At 43.6% G+C, this 20,823-nt stretch overlaps 1 protein-coding gene across 1 annotated transcript in view; it reads right to left on the reverse strand.

Moving 5' to 3' along the window:
- Positions 1-7,202: 7,202 nt before the first annotated feature.
- The window catches only part of NAA16 (N-alpha-acetyltransferase 16, NatA auxiliary subunit), a 597,575-nt gene continuing 583,954 nt past the window's right edge, over positions 7,203-20,823 (reverse strand). The window contains exon 20 of the mRNA XM_085621946.1: positions 7,203-11,586. Within this exon, the coding sequence (XP_085478072.1) occupies positions 11,386-11,586 (201 nt within the window). The 3' untranslated portion in view covers positions 7,203-11,385. The remainder of the gene's footprint in view (positions 11,587-20,823) is intronic.

The raw sequence follows: 20,823 nt of genomic DNA on the forward strand, positions 1-20,823 counted from the left end.
AACGTCAATGTTATACTAGCCATGTATACAGGTACATATAAGGCACAAGATACATAATTCAAAGTTCCATTTAAAGAACAATACTCAACAATGTCAGAAAACTGTCATGTTTAGATCAAGGCCCAGATTTCATCACGATCGTTCAATCCCTGTGTGGATGTGTGATACCGTTCTATCATACGCGCCTCTAGGCGATTCAAGTTATTTTGCAATGTAATTTTATTGGGCACTTTCACAACTGCTAATACTGTCCAATAAAGCTCATTTTCGCCATGATTCATTTCAATGAAATGTTGGACCATAGGAGCCCCTATGGTCCCACAGCGTATGCAGGATTTGTGCTGTAGAATCTGCATCTTAATGGCTTGAGTTGTCTGCCCAATGTATGTTTTTGCACACGGGCACGTGATCGAGTACACTACATTTTTAGTGTTGCAGTTCGAAAAACTTGACTGTTGGTGTAGAACTTTATTTATTTCCACAGATTTAGAGTCTTTGGTTTGCGGACACACAACACACCCATTGCACTTGTAGTGCCCAGGTTATGACAACATTGTCTTCTTGGTGGTTAGGGTTTGCTCATCCTACCGGACTACAAACAAAGTGATGGAGAGCGGCAAAGAGTTCTGGGGTAGCTTGCTGCTCGCCGCAAAGCGCTTCAAAGTTTGGTCAGGGGTAGTATGTTACATCTTTTTTCAGGATTCTGCTGATGTAGGAGGTTGCATATCAATTGGTCAGTAGTTTCCGATGTCTCTGGGATATGATGTAGGTGTTTTTCATAAGTGATAGTGTGTTAAAGTTGCTCATTACGGATACTCAGGAATGAGACAGGACAATAAAGCTTTGAAAGGACAGAGGAAGCGAGCGTGCGGGTGGAAAGCAGATAGCTCACTGCATAGAAAGGAAGCGCCTCCAAGCACAGCGGGACACAAATTTGAGAGACACGAAGGAAGGTAAAAAAGGAGACGGTGAAAAATAGGAGTGGAAAGGAAAGTGAACGAAGGAGAGGGAAGGAAAGGAAGAAGCCATGATCTTGAGTGAGTATGTCACAAAAAAAAGAGAACAAACTGTCTTAGGGAGGTGCGAGGTGAGAAGAGGACCACAAGTGAAGGGATGAAAGAGAGGGACAGAGAGTGAGGGCGAGGGAAAGGAGAGGGCTGTAAAAAGTGTCAGAGTACATTTATGGAGACAGGAGCGGCGGTGGGAGGAGGGGCAGCACAGAGCGGGGCCCCGGCCTCCATAAAGAGCAGCTGTGCAGTCCTAACGGGATTCCCGCTTGAAAGCGAAATTACTAATAAAGTTACAGGTGGAAGTGCAGGCGCCCTGGGAAGGATTTGTGCAGCTAGATTTACTGCACTTGGAGAGCTGAGCTGGCCTGGGGCGGAGGGAGGGGTCACGGGGCTGAGAGAATGGCAGTTACTGGCTTGAATAACCTTTGTGCACATAATCTCCTTATGAACTGCGCAATAACTGCTCTGAGCCCAGAAGCCCTGGATGGCGGGGACAGGAGCTTGAGTGGCCAGGCACCCCCTTAATAATGGTTGACCCCCACCCAAATGCAATTGGTGGCAGGGCTCAGAGATCATGGTCAAGAGACATGAAAACACAAATTTAGCTGGTATTAACACTTCCTACCCTGAGAATATGGCAGCATGCCAGATCAATTAAAGAGCTGCTCTGCATTGTGAAGCAGACTTCAACACTTTACTTTCTTTTTAAGTGATAAATGAGACTGCCCCTGCATGGTCATCTACAAATATGAATCAATTGATGCAGGTCAGGGAAATGGAGGCGAGGAGTTGACTAGGTGACCTGGGGCTGCAGAGGCATGTGAGGAGGTGGGGGCGTTGCTGGGGAGGACAGGTGGGCACAGGGCTTTGCTTTGCCCATAGCTCCTGGCCCTCTTCAGCTACAGTTTTACTGGGTGAAGACCTGCATCAGGTAAAACCTGGGACGTTTTTACAGACCTCAGAACAATGCCAACATAGGGTGAGGTGTGTATGCGGCACTCACATGAACACTTCACACATAAGGTGATGTGTGCATGCGGCATTGCTGCACTTTCCGCCACAGCCATCTACCTTGAAGGCTGCGACTTGTTGCACCTGCACACACCCAATTTAATTCCACAGTGAATGCAGTCCGCACAGAGCTGCTGAACTAATTCACGCAAACACATTTTAACACGTAAAGAGGCAGAGCGAGCAGAGTATCAGACCTGGCATCATACATCTGAGCACCACACCATCATCGGCATTGTTTTTTGGTTGTCACCTATTTCTAAAATTTGCTTGAAAATGCACCATTTGCCCACTCTTTTTTGCCCACTCTTTCTTAAATATGTTCTCGGGGGGAGAACGCCCCCGAACTACCCGTAGGTGGTATGGGCTGGCTCGCTACGCTTGCTCGCCGCAGTGCAGTAAAATTGTTTTATGCCTCACCACTTTCAATTGTCACCAGCCGCCACTGCATCTAGAGAAACCTCGATTCACAAGAGTGTAATCGATAATTTTTAAGACTCCACAGTACGTTTTTGGCTGTTTCCTGTCACGGGCAATAGGCCTAACCACACAAGTGAGGTACTATTTTTACCAGAAGTTTGGGGGAATGCTGGGTGGGTGGACATTTGTGGCTCCTTTCAAATTTCAGCACTTTCCATCACAAAAATGTGAGGAAAATGTGTTTTTTGAAAAGGTTTGAGGTTTGCAAAGGAATCTGGATAACAAAACCTGGTGAGAGCCACACAAGTCACATCATTCTGGATTCTCCTGGGTGTCTAGTTTTAAAACAATGTACAGGTTTGCTAGGTTTCCCTTGGTGCCGGCTGAGCTAGGATCCAAAATCCACAGCTAGGCACATTGCAAAACAAGCATTGGCATAGCCAATAGGTCTCGCCTTTGGACCTTATAAGTGTTTAGTTATCCAGCACAATATCCTTGGTGCAACAACATCAAGTGTTGCATGGCTAAACTCTTATAAGGTCCCAAAGGCAAGACCTATTGGCTATGTCTATGCTTGTTTTGAGTGAGTGGCTCGTGTAGGTATGCCACTGTGAGGTAGAGATGCTGCGAGTGCTTTTACAGGAGCACCTGTGACATTGCGCCTCTTTAAAATGTATCTTGGGTCTGTCTGGTGTAATACTTCTAGCCCCTATTCCCGTCTTCTCGCACCCAATGCATCCTTAAATGTACCATGTACAGCCGGGGTTGACACTCCTATTACCCCTGCCCTCCAGTGACACTTTACCTGTCACGGGTGGTGGTGGTGGACGTGGTGGTGGTGGTGGACGACGAGGTGGAGGATGTGGTGGTGGTGGTGGACGACATGGTGGACGACGTGGTGGACAACGTGTTGGTGGACGTGATGGTGGTGGACGTGATGGTGGTGGACGTGATGGTGGTGGACGTGGTGGTGGTGGACGTGGTGGTGGTGGACGTGGTGGTGGTAGACGTGGTGGACGTGGTGGTGTTGGCGGAGGACGTGGTGGTGGTGGCGGAGGACGTGGTGGTGGATGTGGTGGTGGACGTGGTGGTGGTGGATGTGGTGGAGGTGGTGGACGAGGTGGTGGACGTGATGGTGGTGGACGTGTTGGTGGTGGACGTGTTGGTGGTGGACGACTATTGGGTAGGAGGGTGCTGGCAGAATGCGGATGGAGAGGAGGATCTCGAAGGGGGCACATGGGAGAGCAGAAAGAGGCCGAATATTCGATACAAAAAACGTCGAGTGGATAGAACACGAAACAGATTTAACAGGGTGGTCCCTTCTTATAGCGCATGTGAATGTTCCTTAGCACCCCATTTTTAGTAAACAGGGGGACCATGGGGAGATTAATCACGTATGATGATCGTGTGCGATTAATTGATTAATCATGCTTGATGATCGTGTGCGGAAGCTGGTGGTGTTCGAGTCACGGCAATGTGTTCATGTGTGAATGTGCTCTTATGTAATGTAACTGGGTGTCTTGTAAAGGTCTCTACTACTCTTGAGTTCAGTTTGTGCTGTATGAATTTGCAAAACAGCCAGCAGACCTTGTAGAGCAAGAGCCTATTATATCCGTTAATGTACCGCACGCACAGCAATGAGGGCTCTGTACAGCCCAGTACTGAACACTACACAACAAACAAATATCCGTTCATGTAGCGCACGCACAGCAATGAGGGCTCTGTACAGCCCAGTACTGAACACTACACAACAAACAAACATCTGTTCATGTAGCGCACGCACAGCAATGAGGACTCTGTACAGCCCAGTACTGCATTTAAAATTTAAAGCGCATTAAAGCGCAATGCTCCGTTAATAAAAAAAGTCATGCCTGCAGTGAGTTATATATGGAAGAACAGTGGTTCCAGTGGATAATAGGAAGAATGATTTAAGCAATGAATACGCACAATGGCAATAGATTTGAAAGGACTTTGTGATGTCAGAGGACCAAGTAAAATCTCTACACAGTTGAATCAATACAGTATTTTATAAAAAGCAGTAAATAGTATATACAATTCTTTTAAATCACAAACGTAAAGAAATTTTTGTGCATAGTGTCCCCAAGTGAAAATTGGAACCAAAAAGGTGACTGTACAAAATCAAATTGCTTTTTAGACAAGTGGGTTTCCATCAATAACAAGAAGAAAAGAAAGAACGACCATATAAATACACTTTTTCAACAGTCTACGTATACAATGATACAGGCTGGATTGTGGTCTGTTCTATGTGTTTGTCGACGGCGTTTCGACCCTCCTGTGAATGCGGGGTCTCTTCAGGACTAACGATGCAGGGACATCTGGGTGTGGGAAAAGGCGCAGCCTGAGTGAAGTGCCTTCGTGAAAAGTGAAAAAAATGACTCACGTGAGGACCCAGCCGGGTTCTCACGGAATGGGCGGCCGGCTCTTTAAGATACAAACAGGGCTGAAAAGGCTCCTCAGATGTGTTGCTACAGCCGTAGCAATTGGGTACCCCTTATCGATCTCAGCATGCAGGGGTGAGATGATACCACAGTGGATGGAATTAAGGACGGGCGGACCAATCTCCGCGTATGCCGTTGCAGCGACCTGGATATGCTGCAGGAAAAATGAGCGTGCAATGCGCTCTTGGTGTAATAACAGTGAGAGTGGCTCACAAAGAAAAGAAACAAGCCATGGCATCGCTCTGGTTGATGTTTGGGAGGTGGGAGGGGTGTTCTGTGCAGAAAGGCATTATGGCGCTCTAGTAAATAAATAAATAAAATAAGCGTGGTACGCGAAAGTGAAAGCGACCGCGTTTTTGAGCTGAAAGTGCACGCTGTGCTTAATGAGCTATGACGTGGGAGGAAAGCCGCGCTTGCTCCCGCGGACCCTAGGCCAGGGCCGAGAGAAGGCGCGACATACACCGCACTTTGGCCAATTGCGTGCTGTCTTTCTTAGAAAGACGGATGCAAAGGCCAATAGCGGGTGAAGAAAACAATAGCCCACACACAAGCGTGTGTTTTAAAGTTTAAAGCCCTTACTAAATGTCTAGCAGAGCAGCGCATGCACGCTGGCTCAGGCAGGACCTAAAAAGGGTCAGTTTTCACTGGAAACGTGATGTGCCCATGTTGGGTTTTGGGCCGTTTCCTGTTGCGGGCACTATTCTTACCCACACAAGTGAGGTACTATTTTTACCAGAAGATTTGGGGGAATGCGGGGCGGGTGGAAGTTTTTTGGCTCCTCACAGATTCCAGAACTTTCCATCATAGAAATGCGAGGAAAATTTGTTTTTTATGACAAAGTTTGAGATTTGCAAGGGATTCTGGGTAACAGAACCTGGCAAGAGCCACACACGTCACGCCATCCTTGAGAACCCTGGGTGGCTACTTTTAAAAATGTACAGGTTTGCTAGGTTTCCCAAGGTGCCAGCTGAACTAGGGTCCAAAATCCACAGCTAGGCACATTGCTAAAAAAGGGTCAGTTTTCCCTGGAAAAATGTGATGTGTCCACGTTGTGTTTTGGGCCTTTTCCTGTCGCAGACACTAGGCCTACCCAACACAAGTGAGGTACCATTTTTATCGGGAGACTTAGGGGAACACAGAATAGTAGAACAAGAGTTATTACCAATTGACTTTCTATGCATTTCTACCTTCCAAATGAAGACAATGTGAAAAAAAGAAGTCATATTGAAAAAGTGTCCTCTAATTAACATGCTAGTATGGGTACCCACAATTTCAGAGATGTGCAAATAACCACTGCTTCTAAACTCTATATTTTGTTCCCATTTCGGAAATACATAGGTTTCCTTGATACCTATTTTCCACTCTTTATATTTTACCAAAGGAACTGCTATATACCTGGTACACAATAAAAAAACATTATTGGCTCTGGGTGCCTCGGGTTCTTGGTGAACCTAAAAGTCCTATATATCCCCGCAACCTAAAGGGCCCAGCGGGCGTAACAGTATATTGCTTTAAAAAATCTGACATATTTTGAAGTTACGGGTGAAAACGGCGCTAATGGCAGTTTCTTTCAACTCAATTTCAATATTTTTTTATTTTAACTGTTAGTTTTTTATAAGAAACCCGTCAAGGATCAACACAAATTACCCCTTGCTGAATTCAGAATTGTCTCCTTTTCAGAAATGTATAGCTTTACGGAATCCATTATTGCTTTCACACCCATTTCTACAACTAACTGGAAGGAGGTTGAAACTATAAAAAATAGGTATGTCCTAGTAAAATGGCAAAACTGTGTGGAAAATGTTGATTTTCTGACAAAAGTGGGCCTGGGAAGATGCTGATTGTAGCACCACACACCCTTTGTTGATACCATTTGCAGGGGAAAAACAGACACTCTTTTGCAGCACTTTTCCCCCCAAAAACCCAAATTCAGGTGAGTTTTGGCTAATTTCCTGGACCTCTCCAGGGGAATCCACAGACCCTGGGTACCTTTAGAATCCTCAGGATGTTGGAAGAAAAGGACGCAAAGTGGGCATGCTTTTTTTTACCCACATGCTGGCACTTTAGTCTTTCAACAATTTGATTGCATTAATGAGCAGGTTTTCTAGAATCATAGTTTAACTTGGATGCTAGTGTTAACGTGGAATTTTTCCACAAGGCCTCCTGCTTTGCCTTTACACGTGCAGCAAGCCTAAAACTGACCTGTTCATGGCTTGTAAGCAATCCTAAATTGACATTTAAAACAGGATAATCTTAAAAGAACAATTAGGTTCCAAAGGAATATAAACAATACATCTCGCAGTTGTGTACAAAATAATTTATTACAGCATTACATATGTTGGCATTATTTTACAGTGACCAGGTTTTCCTTCAACACGACTGGATTGAAATAGTTTTAATAAAAAAAGGAGACCGTATTTTAACAGTTTAAATTCTTTAAAAAAAATCCCCTCTCATGAACTTTTATTTACTTGTGCTATGATGTTGTGACTTCACTGACATACATATGCAACAGTGCACTCAAAATAAAACATTTAATGATCTCGCAAAACCTTTAAGGAACTGTACTTCGGAGTATTAATCACTTGAAAATAATTTAATTAATAGATGTTAAAATAGTTAGGCAAGCAATTACATCCTTCAAAACTACACCCATAATGCTAGTTTCAGCCATAAACTACTTGTGTTTCCGCTCTTAACAGTTAATCTATTCATGTAACCATGAAATAAAAGTTTAAATGCAATATGTACGAAATGAAACCTTTACAGTCTAACCTGTTTGTGTACGTCCAAACAATTAATAACAGAATACATTTTATTCTAATCATAAGTTGTACCTTGTCTCCGAACACACTGTCAAAAATCACAACGACCCGGTTGAAAGACCCATGAATTATTACAACACTTAATGCACTAATGGGCCCCACTTGTCATTTGCTCCAAGCATTACATCCCATTTCATAATCTATTTATTAACACAACATAACGTAAGTCTAGGGGATAGTGGACGAATGTAGAACCGAGTCTTCAAGTAACACACATTAAGCTCCACTTGGTTGAACAGGTTTTCTGGCAATAAATCCAAGTTTAGGACCTAATCAAAACTTCATGCGTTTACATCAGCACAATTTTTCCTTGATCATATTGTATGACTTCCCCAGAAAATACCTGGGTATTCAAATGTTTTCTACAAAAACAGACTGGAATGAGTAACACAACAATTCAACTGCTGTACGACTCCAACCGATCCCTCTGAACAATTAAGAAATGTAGCATGTATTTCAGAGCGCAACATGCGAATGTCAGTTGCCTAACGATGTACCATTTTTATGCTCAACCTTCCCTACTTGTGTAATTTCTCTTTAAAAGATGGAGGAACATTAGGAATCTCAAGTTTGGACTGTGCAGGAAAGATTATTTCACATGAATGGGCGATAACTGGTCCCCTCATCTGAGTAACGCAACTCTGTGGCTTAAAAAAATATATATATATATTTTTTTTAAGAGGTCACTCTTCTAGTTCTATGAACCTGACTTAGTGCTGCAATAGCGAGTCTTTTGCAGAAATAACTTTGGTCATTGTTTGCTACTAATTTCAAAGAACTTTTTACCTTGTAAATAACAAAACGTGCACGTGATATATGGAAGCAACTCAAGTTAATTGTTTCTAATAAGCCTCTTGTCTACTGTTTTAAAAAATATTCACGCTGGACCACTCGGGGATTCCTAAAACTATTGCGACCAAAAAGTACATGTTCCAGATTTAGGAGGACCTCAGCCTACTAAGTGAAACTTCCAAAATACTCTGCCCCCTAACATGTTAATTGCAGACAAACCCCCATGAACCAGCGATGCTATGGAGCCAGAACCTCCCAACACAGTGGCAAAAATGTTTTGGTCAATCAACAACCTTTATATTGTAGTACAGTTCGCAGAGACTCCAAATACCCTTCAAGGATCAAGTTAAAAGAATATTTGAATCTTATACATGTGAAGATGCAGAATCACAGATAGACTTCTGTAATTAAGGTGTGGTTCAGTAGAAAATCATTAGTGTCAAAGTGTTCTACAACACATTTATATACAAGTGTACTGTCTGAAGACATAGGAAAGTACATTCTGAAGGTTGAAAGACACTGGCTAACTATCTTTTTGGGGAGGGGGACTTGTGACTGACATAATAAACATTTTTAAATATTTGAACACACTTGGAAGAATCATTGTTTAATTACCGCTTAGAAGGGTATGGATACTTTGAGCAATACGCTTTCTTCTCCTGCTGGAACCCCTCAATTTAAGAAGAAAGGTATGGTAGCAGAGTGAGAGGAATATGAAAGATGTTTCTTGGAAAAGGCACTTTAAGTATATCTAGTATTCTCTGAATGATGTAATGTACTGCTGTTGGGGCAGGGCCCAACTCTAGGATGACCAAAACAGGAACACCATTATCATGAGTGAACAGCAATATCCCCTTCAGAACTCTTATTATCAAAATATGAACAGCTTGCAGGACATAAATGTCCTGCAAGGGAAATTCAGTATATTCAACTTAATGGATGCTTGTAATAGTTAAGGGAGTGAGGAGTGACTACCCCTGACACTTTAGGATTGTTCTATAGTGGCCTCTGTAAAGCATAAAGACCAATAAAAGCCTTGAAGCAGAACACTATGTGGTAATGTTGGGTGAGTTCCGAGGGTAGACTCATTTATGAAACTTCCTAACTAGAGCTGTTGCAGACATACATGCATTATATCTATATTCTACAGAAATTACTGTGGTTGGAGGAAAACTTCCAGGAGGTGATCCTCTATAGAGGTATATTGTCTTGACTAATGCTTAACATACAACCACACCAGGTGAGCCCTTATTGTCCAGAATAACTAACTGAATTCAAAGATACGTGAGCATAAAATGGAGCTGGCATTAGAATAGCTGGACATTGAGATTGAAGAGTTTGGTTACAGGAATTTCTCTAGTAGGCAACCTCTGTGGGCCAGAAGATTCCATTTTTTGACAGGGTTTTAGGAGATATAAGATGCATAGTCCTAGGATTGAGGTCTTGAGTAAATACAGTTTCTAAAATCTCATTCTGAGACTGAAAAAAACAACTTCAAGTTGATTATATCTCTGCTCTACCACTGAATGTGCAAATTAACCCACATATGTGGATTCTCTTGACAGCAAACAAATGGGCTAAGTGTTTGCAAACAATGTATATGAACATCCACAAAAGCAAAGAAATATTCACAACTCACTGTATGTAGCCTTACTTGAAATGAACTAGTATTGGTGAGCATGTTTCTAGCTTCCAAGGGAGACCTAATGGTGTAAAATTCTAAAACACCTTAACCAATAAGTAACACATTCTCAGGGATACTCCCAAGTCTTAACAACTTGCCACATTATATGCAAGTGAAGACTTTGAGGTCTTCTATTCTAGCACAAAAGGAAATGTAGCAGGATATGTACAAAATAAAAGTAGGCACTAATGTCTAAAAGGGTATCAACATACATGGAACCATACTTTCTTTTCTGTTCTGTGAAAAGGGTTTGAGTCCCAACTACATGAAGTGTAAATCTGTACATGTAGACATCCATGTGATTAGATAAATACAACTGTTGGTACCAAAAGCCAATTGCCTCATTGGTTGATCTGTTGAACAATAAACTGAAAGTAATTCAAGGCAATCCTTATTTTAGGTTCTGGGTACAATGGAATATCTGAAGGCCTTGTGACTGTGTCTAAAGCATAGGCTTTCTTTTCTTGACACAACTGCTTTAGTACTTAAAACAGTTGTAAAAATGTGTTATATTAAAAATTACCACTAACTCTGGGTACTAACTCGGGGTAAGAGTGCTTTAATCCTTAATATATGTCCAAACTTCAATAACTATAAATGTTAAAAGCAAAAAAAAAGAAATATATATGACAATGAAATAGAAGTGGAAATAAAACTATGAACTCATAAGTCTATACTTTCTCATCCCGTTAAAATAGCAAACAATACATACAGTAGATCTGGCAAAAACAGGGTCCATGTAAAAAAAGTATCTGCAGTCAGGTCTTTCAAACTGATGGGTCTTGAAGGAAATAATATGAAAAATAAATACAAAAAGATCTCCAGAAACCTAGCCAAATAAAAATGAATATGAGAAAAACACCATTCAAGCAACACTAAATTAGTTTCATGAAAAATAGCAACAGAAAACTGATCATTCCTGTTGCCATCTGAAGCAATACACAAACATAGCCTTAAATATAATGTTCATAAGTAGGGGATTTTGTTGTTAAAAGACTTAAAACTGTAAAAGTATTAAGATGATAGATGCTGATCAGATATGTGTACAATAACAATTGGCAGGCCTTGTTGGATATTTCATTGTCACTTAACCAAAGCAATAGTTTTTTTCTGTGGAACAGTAAAATGCTTTTTCGAAAGCACCCCTAAATACAAGTTCAGCGACAGTCTGTAAAAGGAATTCTTCAGATTTCATTGGACAGCATTTCATGGTTTAGGGCTGTATGATTTACTGATGCAGGGTTGCATTCTTCGTCATTTATAGCAGGCATAAAGGCAGATGTAAATGGAAACAGTTTATGACATGTCGCCTGGTACTCCGCATGCTGAGTGTTGCAGCTGCCAAAGCTTCCATCAAGCAAGGCTTCCAAAACCATTGTTAAACTCTACAGAAAAAGAAACAGTGATTTCAAATCAATGAAGCAGTTGTTAAAAACCTGATGTACTTGCCATGAGAACTACAGATATTTTAAAAAGGTGCAATATGTGTAGTATTGTAATATATGTGTAGTATTGTAATATATGTAATGCACACTCAAGAAGCACTTTCACTTTACACCACACTTACTTGTAGTGAAGAGAACCAGTTTACCTGATTTGTTCATTTACAAAGAGCGCACTTCAAAAGTATCTTGAGAAGATTCACATCATACATTTTAGTGGTATGAAGCAAAGTGGTACTTATATCAAGCACAGAAGGGGAAAGGGCTGAGTTAGCCAAGCTGAGACTTAAACTGTACTCTGCAAGTTGCATTTACATTCTTGAACCACACAATTAATTATCAGAATATTGAACCATAACACCCTTTTGATAGTATCTTGTCACCAACAAAGCCAATTGTCTATTTGAACATGGAAATTGATTGGTTCACTGCTTAAACATAACCTGCTTGTTTGAAATCAAATGAATGTAAACTGACAAATTTGGTGAAAATCTAGATTGAAAGTGCTATGTGAAGGAGGCATGGATGTTGAGGAAGAGCGGTTTTCTATAGCAGTAAATTAGCAGTGTCACTGATCAGTTATTGAACAATCCACTGTTCTTAAAATAAAAACATGGTTAGGAAAATTGTTACTGATGCTATTGCATACTGCTTATGACTTTGTGACTAAAACTGAAGTCGATTTTAGTTGCAACATCCAAAACATTTTGATTAATACCATTTATTTACAACCAGAGGTCAAGGAAATTTCCCTCAACGATGCACCCTCCAATCCAATCACTTAGATAAGCATGCCGGATGAGTAATGGAGCGGGCAATTGCCAACTTTTTTTTTCTGCCTTCAACATTTCACTGTATCTCTCATGACATTGCCTCCTTGAGTTACAGATCTAAAATGGCTTTTAAACCACTTCTGATTTGCAGCAGTACTGGGATAATCAACAATATAAAAGATGTAGATGTTCGAGATGAAGGGAGCAGAAGAAGCAAAAAGCAATATCTAGGACTTTATAATGTTAGTTAAATCACTTGCTAATACATACAAAAGATCACAGGGAGAAGCCTTAAGGAAAGAGCGTACTACTCCCTGTCTTTGCAACTCACTGGAAGTACGTTCTCAAGAAGTTATTGAAAGACATTATGTCATAAAGGGGAAACCATAGAGGAAGTAGCTCCTAAAATTAATAGCAATATAATAAGAGGGCCAAGAGGTTGTATGTCCTGTTTATGGCGAGGAGAGACCTTTCTAAGGACGAGAACCTTCACTCACCCCAAGGTGACATGCTTCATCATAGGGTTCCCTCCTCACACCAGGGCTGCAAGGTCCCTGGTGTGGGCTACAACTCTTCCAAATTGGAAGAGGAGCTGAGTTGCTTTTTGGAGAGGGAACCAAAAATAAGATGAGTGAAGGGCAGGGTGCAAAAAGAAATGGAAACAAATGTTAAAACTGTCTCCATGAGACCAAATATCTTTATTGTGCGGTGCCCTTAGACAGGATCAAAAACGAAGAGGATTAGGGGTTATCAATAAATATACCACTGATTGAGGTCAACATATTTCTGCCCTTCAAAGGCCCCAGTCGGGGTTCATGGGCATTCTTCAGGACCAAAAAGAATTAAGTCAGTCTGGATACAAATAATGGGAATAATATTAAACAATAAACAGATGTGTATACTGGCCATTGAGTATTTGTAGCCAGTATATAAGACTGGTGGAGAGTACACCATCTCATCTGGAAGACGCAAACAAAAACACACATAGAGCAGAGGTTGGTGATCTGGCTATCAATCTTACACAAGGAGCATCTCCTACAAGACACCATATGAGGGTCTCATATAGGAAATAAAATCATGTTACCGGATCATTGGTACTAAATTACCTCATTTCAGCCAAATGGGTATCCCACTTAGTACACTGGTGAAAGAAAGACACAAAAACATGGTAGTGGAAGGAAGGTAGAGAAAACCATTCAATATTGAAAACTGATATAGATACATCTTATCAGCCGATGTCAAGGCAGCTTGAAAGAAAGCTTAAACAAATTGTAAATTTCAAGAAAAGGGGAGGGTTTTTGGGTTTTGCTTAAAGCCTCATTATCCTCCAACTTCACAAGAGGTCTCTTTTCTACCAGATAAAGTAAATGTTGGTTTGATATATGCATCTAGACTCATGTGAGTAAATAGGACTAAGTCTCTCTATCTAAAGAATTAGAGGACTCTACGTTCCAGTAGTGAACTGATAGAATTACCTTTAGTCCGTAACAAGGAGGCATGTATACCTCCCAATAAGGGAAGCACGAAGGTTCAGGAGCTAATGACCATTTATACTTGGTGTATATCAAAGGGGATGTCCCCCCGTCAAATACACCCAGTATGAGATCACTGCTTCACGAGAGTGGCACGCCGAGCGTCATGCAAACCCGAAGTCCAATATAAAATAAAATAAAAGTCCATAGGTATCTCGCAAGAGCACTGCGTTTAGACTGTCAGCGCCCTAGAACTCACCCGGGAAGCAGTCAGAGTTCCTCATGAATGGGAGGGACAGAGGCAATGAAGAAATTGACGGTGAATCTCCCATGTGCCACACGCCTAACTGGATCATGGGAAACTTAGTTCCCATGATCCAGTTAGGCAGCCCAGCTATACTGTTCTATTTACCACGGAAAACTAGGTACAAGGACGTGTATATGGAAATACCTAATTGGAGCAGGTTGTATGACGTAACACATTCCGTTGCAATGCATGCCTATACCACGCATGCATTACAAAACAAATGCCATTACCATGCATAACCTTTACCACAAATATGCCTTTACCACGCAGACCTTTACAACAAATTTCATTGTAAAACCATGCATGGTAATGGGATATTCATGCTAAAGGTTATCTCATACCCCTGCCCCAAGTCCCATAACTGGTCCCTTGCAAACTCCCACCTCCAGCCCTCAGATCGTTTTAAAAAAAAATACTCCTCCCCTGTTTCCCAGAGGAACCCCCTCATAGCTAGCCCTCAATCCTTATAAAAAAACACCCCTCCCTTGCCCTGAACCCTAAATATGGAACCATGCGCGATTCCTCCACTCCAAACCCTTCTAATAAATACCCCACCCCCAATCCATATGATAAAGCAGGTCACCTTTGGGTGAGTGAGGGTTCTCGTCCTTAGAAAGGTCTCTCCTCGACAAACAGGACACACAACCTCTTGACCCACTTATTATATCAATATTACTTTTAGGAGCTCCCTCCTCTATGGTTTCCCCTTTATGACATAATGATGTCGTTCAATAACATCTTGAGAACATACTTTCAGTGAGTTGCAGTTAAATCACTTGCCCATTCCCTTTCCCCATATTGTGTAGGCAGATTTCTGAGACTGAACACTATCCATAGTAGTTCCAGGCTCAGGGTTAGGAAGATGCTGAAACTGTAGCAGGAATTATTTGCTGTACTACTCAATCAAATAGAGCCAGATTCACACAGTGGTGCCTTTTTGTATTTCTGTACCGAAGTCCTGGCTGCAGCCCTACTAATTCAAGCATTGGAATGCTACAGATAAAAGCAAACGGGGAGTGTTTAATATCTACTTGACCAAGGGACTAGATATTTCAGAAATCTGCTTGTCCTGTAAAAAAATAATCTTTGTTTACCATTTTGTGCCATGTAAAGAAATGAAATATCATGGCAACATTGTCGTTATAGAGGAGCTATGATAACAGTCACTCTGGTTATGCCAGGTCTCCTTTTAGATCAGGTTTTGGATTCTAAAAATGCTCTGATCATACACCCTTCTAATTGTACTGGACTGTGAAGGGTTCTATTTACCTGAAATCTTTGAATATTCACAGGCTCTGCATATGAAGACACTGTTTATGATTAGGCTCTGTGTAGGCTAACATTCCGATCACACAAAGGCTCTCATTATGCCAGTACATTCATTATACTGGAGCTCTGGTTATAGAGGAGTCCAGGATATATCACTGCTCTCTTTCTCTGTTTAGGGTCTGAGGAAGCATCTTAAGAATTGCTCTGGAAAATGTTGTCCTTCGAATTTAACTAATGATCCAGTGTCTCAGTTGACAAATGAGAATCCAAGATTGTCTCCACTTCTACATTATCTAATTGACCACATTGTGAGAGACTTGCACATTTTCTTTCATCTCTCTGTGCCACAGTTCTCTAGTTAACCATAATTGTGAGTGCACACTATGTGCCATATCAATGATGAAGTAAATAAACTGTTAAAGTCTTGTCAGAATCAAAATGTTACATGCTATCTATGTATGAGTTTGGCTTACACATGAAAAAGTTGTCTTTTCCAATGAAAGGGAGTTACTGGTTTGAGGACTTATGTGAGCAAATTTACTCACAACAGCTGGTAGTAAGTGAGAAGTGGGTGTTCCAGGCTGGAATGCTCACTGGGTTTGAGCTACAAACTTACATGTTAAAGGGTTTTCCCAAAAGTTTCTCCTACACAATAAAAACATTTCCGGGTGGGAAGGGAGGTTATCAAGGGGTAAACAATATTTTCCCTCTGGAGAAAGAAGAACTAAATGCTTTAATAAATACATGTACACTTGCTTAGCACATTTTAGTATAAACAAATATATGCAGGAATATTTACTCACTTGAAAATGGAATTCACTAATAATTGGGCTGTAGACTGATTATAAGGTAGAAACACTGGACCATATAATTTATCTCTGCCCGAAATTATTACACCTACACAAGAAATACTTACAGGACTCTTTAAATGCTGCTAATGTTTGTACACGTAAAGAAGCAATAAGAACCTGTTTTGCCTTACAAAATCAGATTTTTGTAACTGAGCTCATTAAATTCCTGGAGCTAAAATATAACCTGATAAAATGCTAGGTCAAATTCTACAAGTTTACATTCCTAGTTTCAACAGAGTTTGGGCAGCTTTAATCATGGTTTTTATCATTTCCCTTATGTATTATTTATTATAATTGAGTTCTTTTTATGTACAATAAAGTTTTACTTACTACTCCTACCAACACTAAAGATTGGTAACAATACGCCTGGAAACCCATTGACAGTTGCAGGCTTCCAGGTCTACATCTATACATTTATATGGACTCCTAAAAATCATAAATCTGCTCTAAAGCAAGATAACAGACCAGTAGGGCACTTTGTGATTTTTATTTAAGAATGGGTCCCTTATTGGTTTTACACTACCCATACTGGGTTTACTCGTATGCTCCATTTGTTTTTTTTTTTCATATTGGCATGCAAACATTTAATTGAATGATGCTTTAGACAAATGATTTTTAAAGTAGCTCTGAAAAAATGTACTATAGTTTAGTAAAAAGGTCTGACCTTTATTTTTTTCAAGTTGAAAATATTTTTAGATATATTTTATTCTAAAAGTAAACAAACGGCACAATAGTTAAGTAAAACTGCAAACGTTGTCTGTTTTTTTAAAGTCACAAGTAATTTTTGGTTAAGTTGTTTGCTTACAAAATAAAATCACCAATGACGTCGGAGTACTTAGACGCCGCCCTCGCGCGCTGACGTCAGTTCTTGTACATAGCCTTCCGCGCCAGGAACGCAGAGCCATGCAAGATACCGACACTGGTGCCAAAAAATTCTAGGGCCCTGAAAGGGATAGCCTTAACCCTAGATGTCAGTTCGCAGAACGGGGAGGATGGGTGGGTCGGTGAGGAATCTAACTAACTAATGTTTCTTACAGATACATCGTTATCGAAGGTAAGTAACTTGTTCATCTGAAAGAAACACGTTAGTTAGATTCCTCACCTTAGAATAGATACCCAAGCAATACCATCCCCGGTGGTGGGTCTGCGAACCAAGATCACACCAGAAAGTCCTGGAGGACAGAACGGCCAAAGAAGCCATCCCTCCGGACTTGGCTGTCTAGGCAATAATGCCTGGCAAACGTGTGTAGCGAAGCCCACTTTGCCGCCTGACAGATGTCCTGCAAAGGGACTCCCCGTCCCAAAGCAGTAGTAGCCGCTGTGGCCCGAGTAGAATGGGCGCGCAGCCCAACAGGAGGGTCCTTTTTTGCCAAGGAATAACAAATTTTGATGCACAAAACGACCCACCGAGAGATGGTCCGTTTGTGCACAGCTTTCCCCTTCTTAGCACCCACGTATCCAACGAAAAGTTGGTCGTCCACCCGGAACTGCTTTGTGCGGTCCAGATAAAAGGAGAGCGCACGTTTTGGGTCCAGACGGTGGAGCCTCTCTTCCTCTTTGGAAGGATGCGGAAAGAAGGTGGGCAAGGTGACAGACTGCCCAAGATGAAAGGGGGTCACCACTTTCGGAAGAAAGGAGGATCGAGGCCAAAGGACAACCTTGTCCGGATGAACAGTGAGAAAAGGAGGCTTTGATGATAAAGCCTGGAGCTCACTCACCCGTCTAGCCGAGGTGATGGCTACCAGAAAAGCAGTCTTAAGCGTCAGCAGACGAAGAGGACAATTATGAAGAGGCTCAAAGGGAGCGCACATTAGAAATGTGAGAACAAGATTCAAGTCCCACTAAGGCATTACAAAAGGGACAGGAGGGAACGTGTGAGTAATGCCTTTTAGAAAGCGTGTAACTACAGGGGCCTTGAAAAGAGAAGGCTGATCAGGAAGCCGCAAGAAGGCAGAGATGGCAGCAAGATAACCTTTCAAGGTGCCCAGGGCAGAGCCCTGCCGGGCCAAAGAAAGAAGAAAGAGGAGAACCTCAGAAAGAGGGGTGGAAAGGGGATCCACAGCCTTTGCTGTGCACCATGCCACAAATTTGTTCCACCGGCAGGCGTATACCGTCTTTGTGGAGGGACGCCTGGCTGCCAGCATGATATCACAGACTTCAGGAGGCAAGTCAAATGGCATCAACTGCCGCCGCTCAATCTCCACGCATGGAGGTGGAGGCTGGACAGGTTCGGGTGGAGGACCGTCCCCTGCTGCTGCGACAGAAGATCCTCCCGAAGGGGCAGACGTATCGGAGGATCGGTCAACATATTGAGTAGCTCGGGATAACAGTACCTTTGTGCCCAATCCGGAGCCACCAAGATGACTTGGGCCCGGTCGCGCTTGATCTTCTTCAGCACTCTGGGCAGAAGTGGTATAGGCGGAAAGGCGTACAACAGACCGCAACTCCACTCGTGACGAAAAGCGTCGCCGAGCGAGTGACGCATTGGAAATTCCAACGCGCAGAACTGCCGACATTGCGTGTTCTCGTCGGTGGCGAATAGATCTAACCAAGGCTCTCCCCACTTCTGAAAGAGACCTTGTGCCACCTCGGAGTTCAGACGCCATTCGTGATCCATCATGCACCGGCGGCTGAGTTCGTCTGCTCTGGCGTTCAGAGAGCCCGCCAGATGTTGAACCACCAGGGTGACGCCCTGGTGTTCCAGCCATGTCCAGAGGCGCAGAGCCTCCTGACAAAGGGTCCACGACCCCACCCTGCCCTGTTTGTTGCAATACCACATGGCGGTGGTGTTGTCCGTGAACACCTGCATGACACTTCCCCTGACAGTGGGAAGGAAGGCTTTCAGTGCAAGTCGGATCGCTCTCAGCTCCAACAAGTTGATGTGGAGGCGAGACTCCGCCGGAGACCAGAGGCCTCTGATCTCCGCCTCTCCCATATGGCCACCCCATCCCAGGAGGGACGCATCCGTCACTACGACATGCTCCGGTTGGGGAAGGGAGAGGCTCCTGCCCGTGACCCAATCGCGGTCCGTGAGCCACCACTGCAACTGCTGTGCAGTGCCCTCCGAGATCAAGACACGGTCGGACATGTTGCCGTGATGCTGGGCCCACTGAAACTTCAGGTCCCACTGCAGAGCCCGCATGCGCCGCCTGGCGTGATGCACTAGTAGGATGCAGGAGGCCATCAGTCCCAGAAGCCGCAACACTAGCCTGACCGAAACCCAGGATAGAGGCCGAAAGATGGGAATCAAGGCCTGAATATCCCGGACCCGCTGTTCCGGCGGATAGACCCGGAACTGCGCCGAATCGAGAACCGCTCCGATGAAGAGGAGCTCCTGAGAGGGACTCAGGTGTGACTTCGGCACGTTGAAGGAAAACCCCAGCAAATGCAGGAGATCCGCCGTAGTCTGGAGGTGGGAGACGACTGCCTGGGGCGAGCCCGCCTTCAACAACCAGTCGTCGAGATAGGGGAAGACTGGAACCCCTGATCTGCGCAGATGAGCTGCGACCACCGCCATCACTTTCGTGAACACCCGAGGGGCACTGGTAAGGCCGAAGGGGAGCACGGTAAACTGAAAGTGCTCCTGACCCACCGTGAACCGCAGGTAACGCCGGTGGGCCGGCAGGACGGGGATGTGGAAATATGCGTCCTGCAAGTCCAACGCTACCATCCAGTCTCCAGGGTCTAGGGCAGCTAGAACCTGAGCCAAAGTTAACATCTTGAACCTTTCCTTCCGGAGGAAGGCATTGACGTTCCGGAGGTCCAAGATAGGGCGTAGGCCCCCTTTGCCCTTCTTGGGAACCAGAAAGTAGTGGGAATAACAACCACGACCTACTTCCGGGCACGGTACGCGCTCGACGGCCCCCTTGGCCAAGAGGGCCGAAACTTCCTCGTGGAGAAGATTCAAATGATCCCCCGAGATACGGTGGTGCTGCGGTGGCATGGCTGGAGAGGACGTCTCGAAGGGGAGGGAGTAGCCCCTTCGGACGATTTTCAGCACCCACCTGTCCGATGTGATGGACCGCCAGTGGAGCAGGTGATGGCGAACTCTGCCGTCCACTGGCGTGGAATGGGCCTGAAAGCTCGGACTAGGAAGGCTTTGAGGCGGATGCTGCCGGGGTGGATGTGGGCTGACCGCGTCGTCCTCCAGAACCGCCTCGGCGGAAACCACGTCCGCGACCGCGCGCAGGTTGGTTCTGCGGCTGGACGTGAGGAGGCACCCCTTCCTTGGCCACGAAAGGGGCGAAAGGCAGAAGTTTGCGACCGCGGGGCCGAGAGGCCCAAGGACTCGGCCGTAGCCCGGGAGTCCTTAAAGCGATTCAGCGCACTGTCCGCTTTCTCACCAAAAAGGCGAGTGCCATCAAAGGGCATGTCCATGAGAGTGCTCTGGACATCTCCCGAAAAGGACGTGGACCGCAGCCAGGCGTGACGTCTAAGCGCCACTGTGGTAGAAATCGCCCTACCCAGCGAGTCCGTAGTGTCAAGCCCACATCTGATAGCATGTCGTG

This window comes from Triturus cristatus, chromosome 8 (assembly GCF_964204655.1).
Source record: "Triturus cristatus chromosome 8, aTriCri1.1, whole genome shotgun sequence".
In the NCBI taxonomy this organism is placed as follows: Eukaryota; Metazoa; Chordata; class Amphibia; order Caudata; family Salamandridae; genus Triturus; species Triturus cristatus.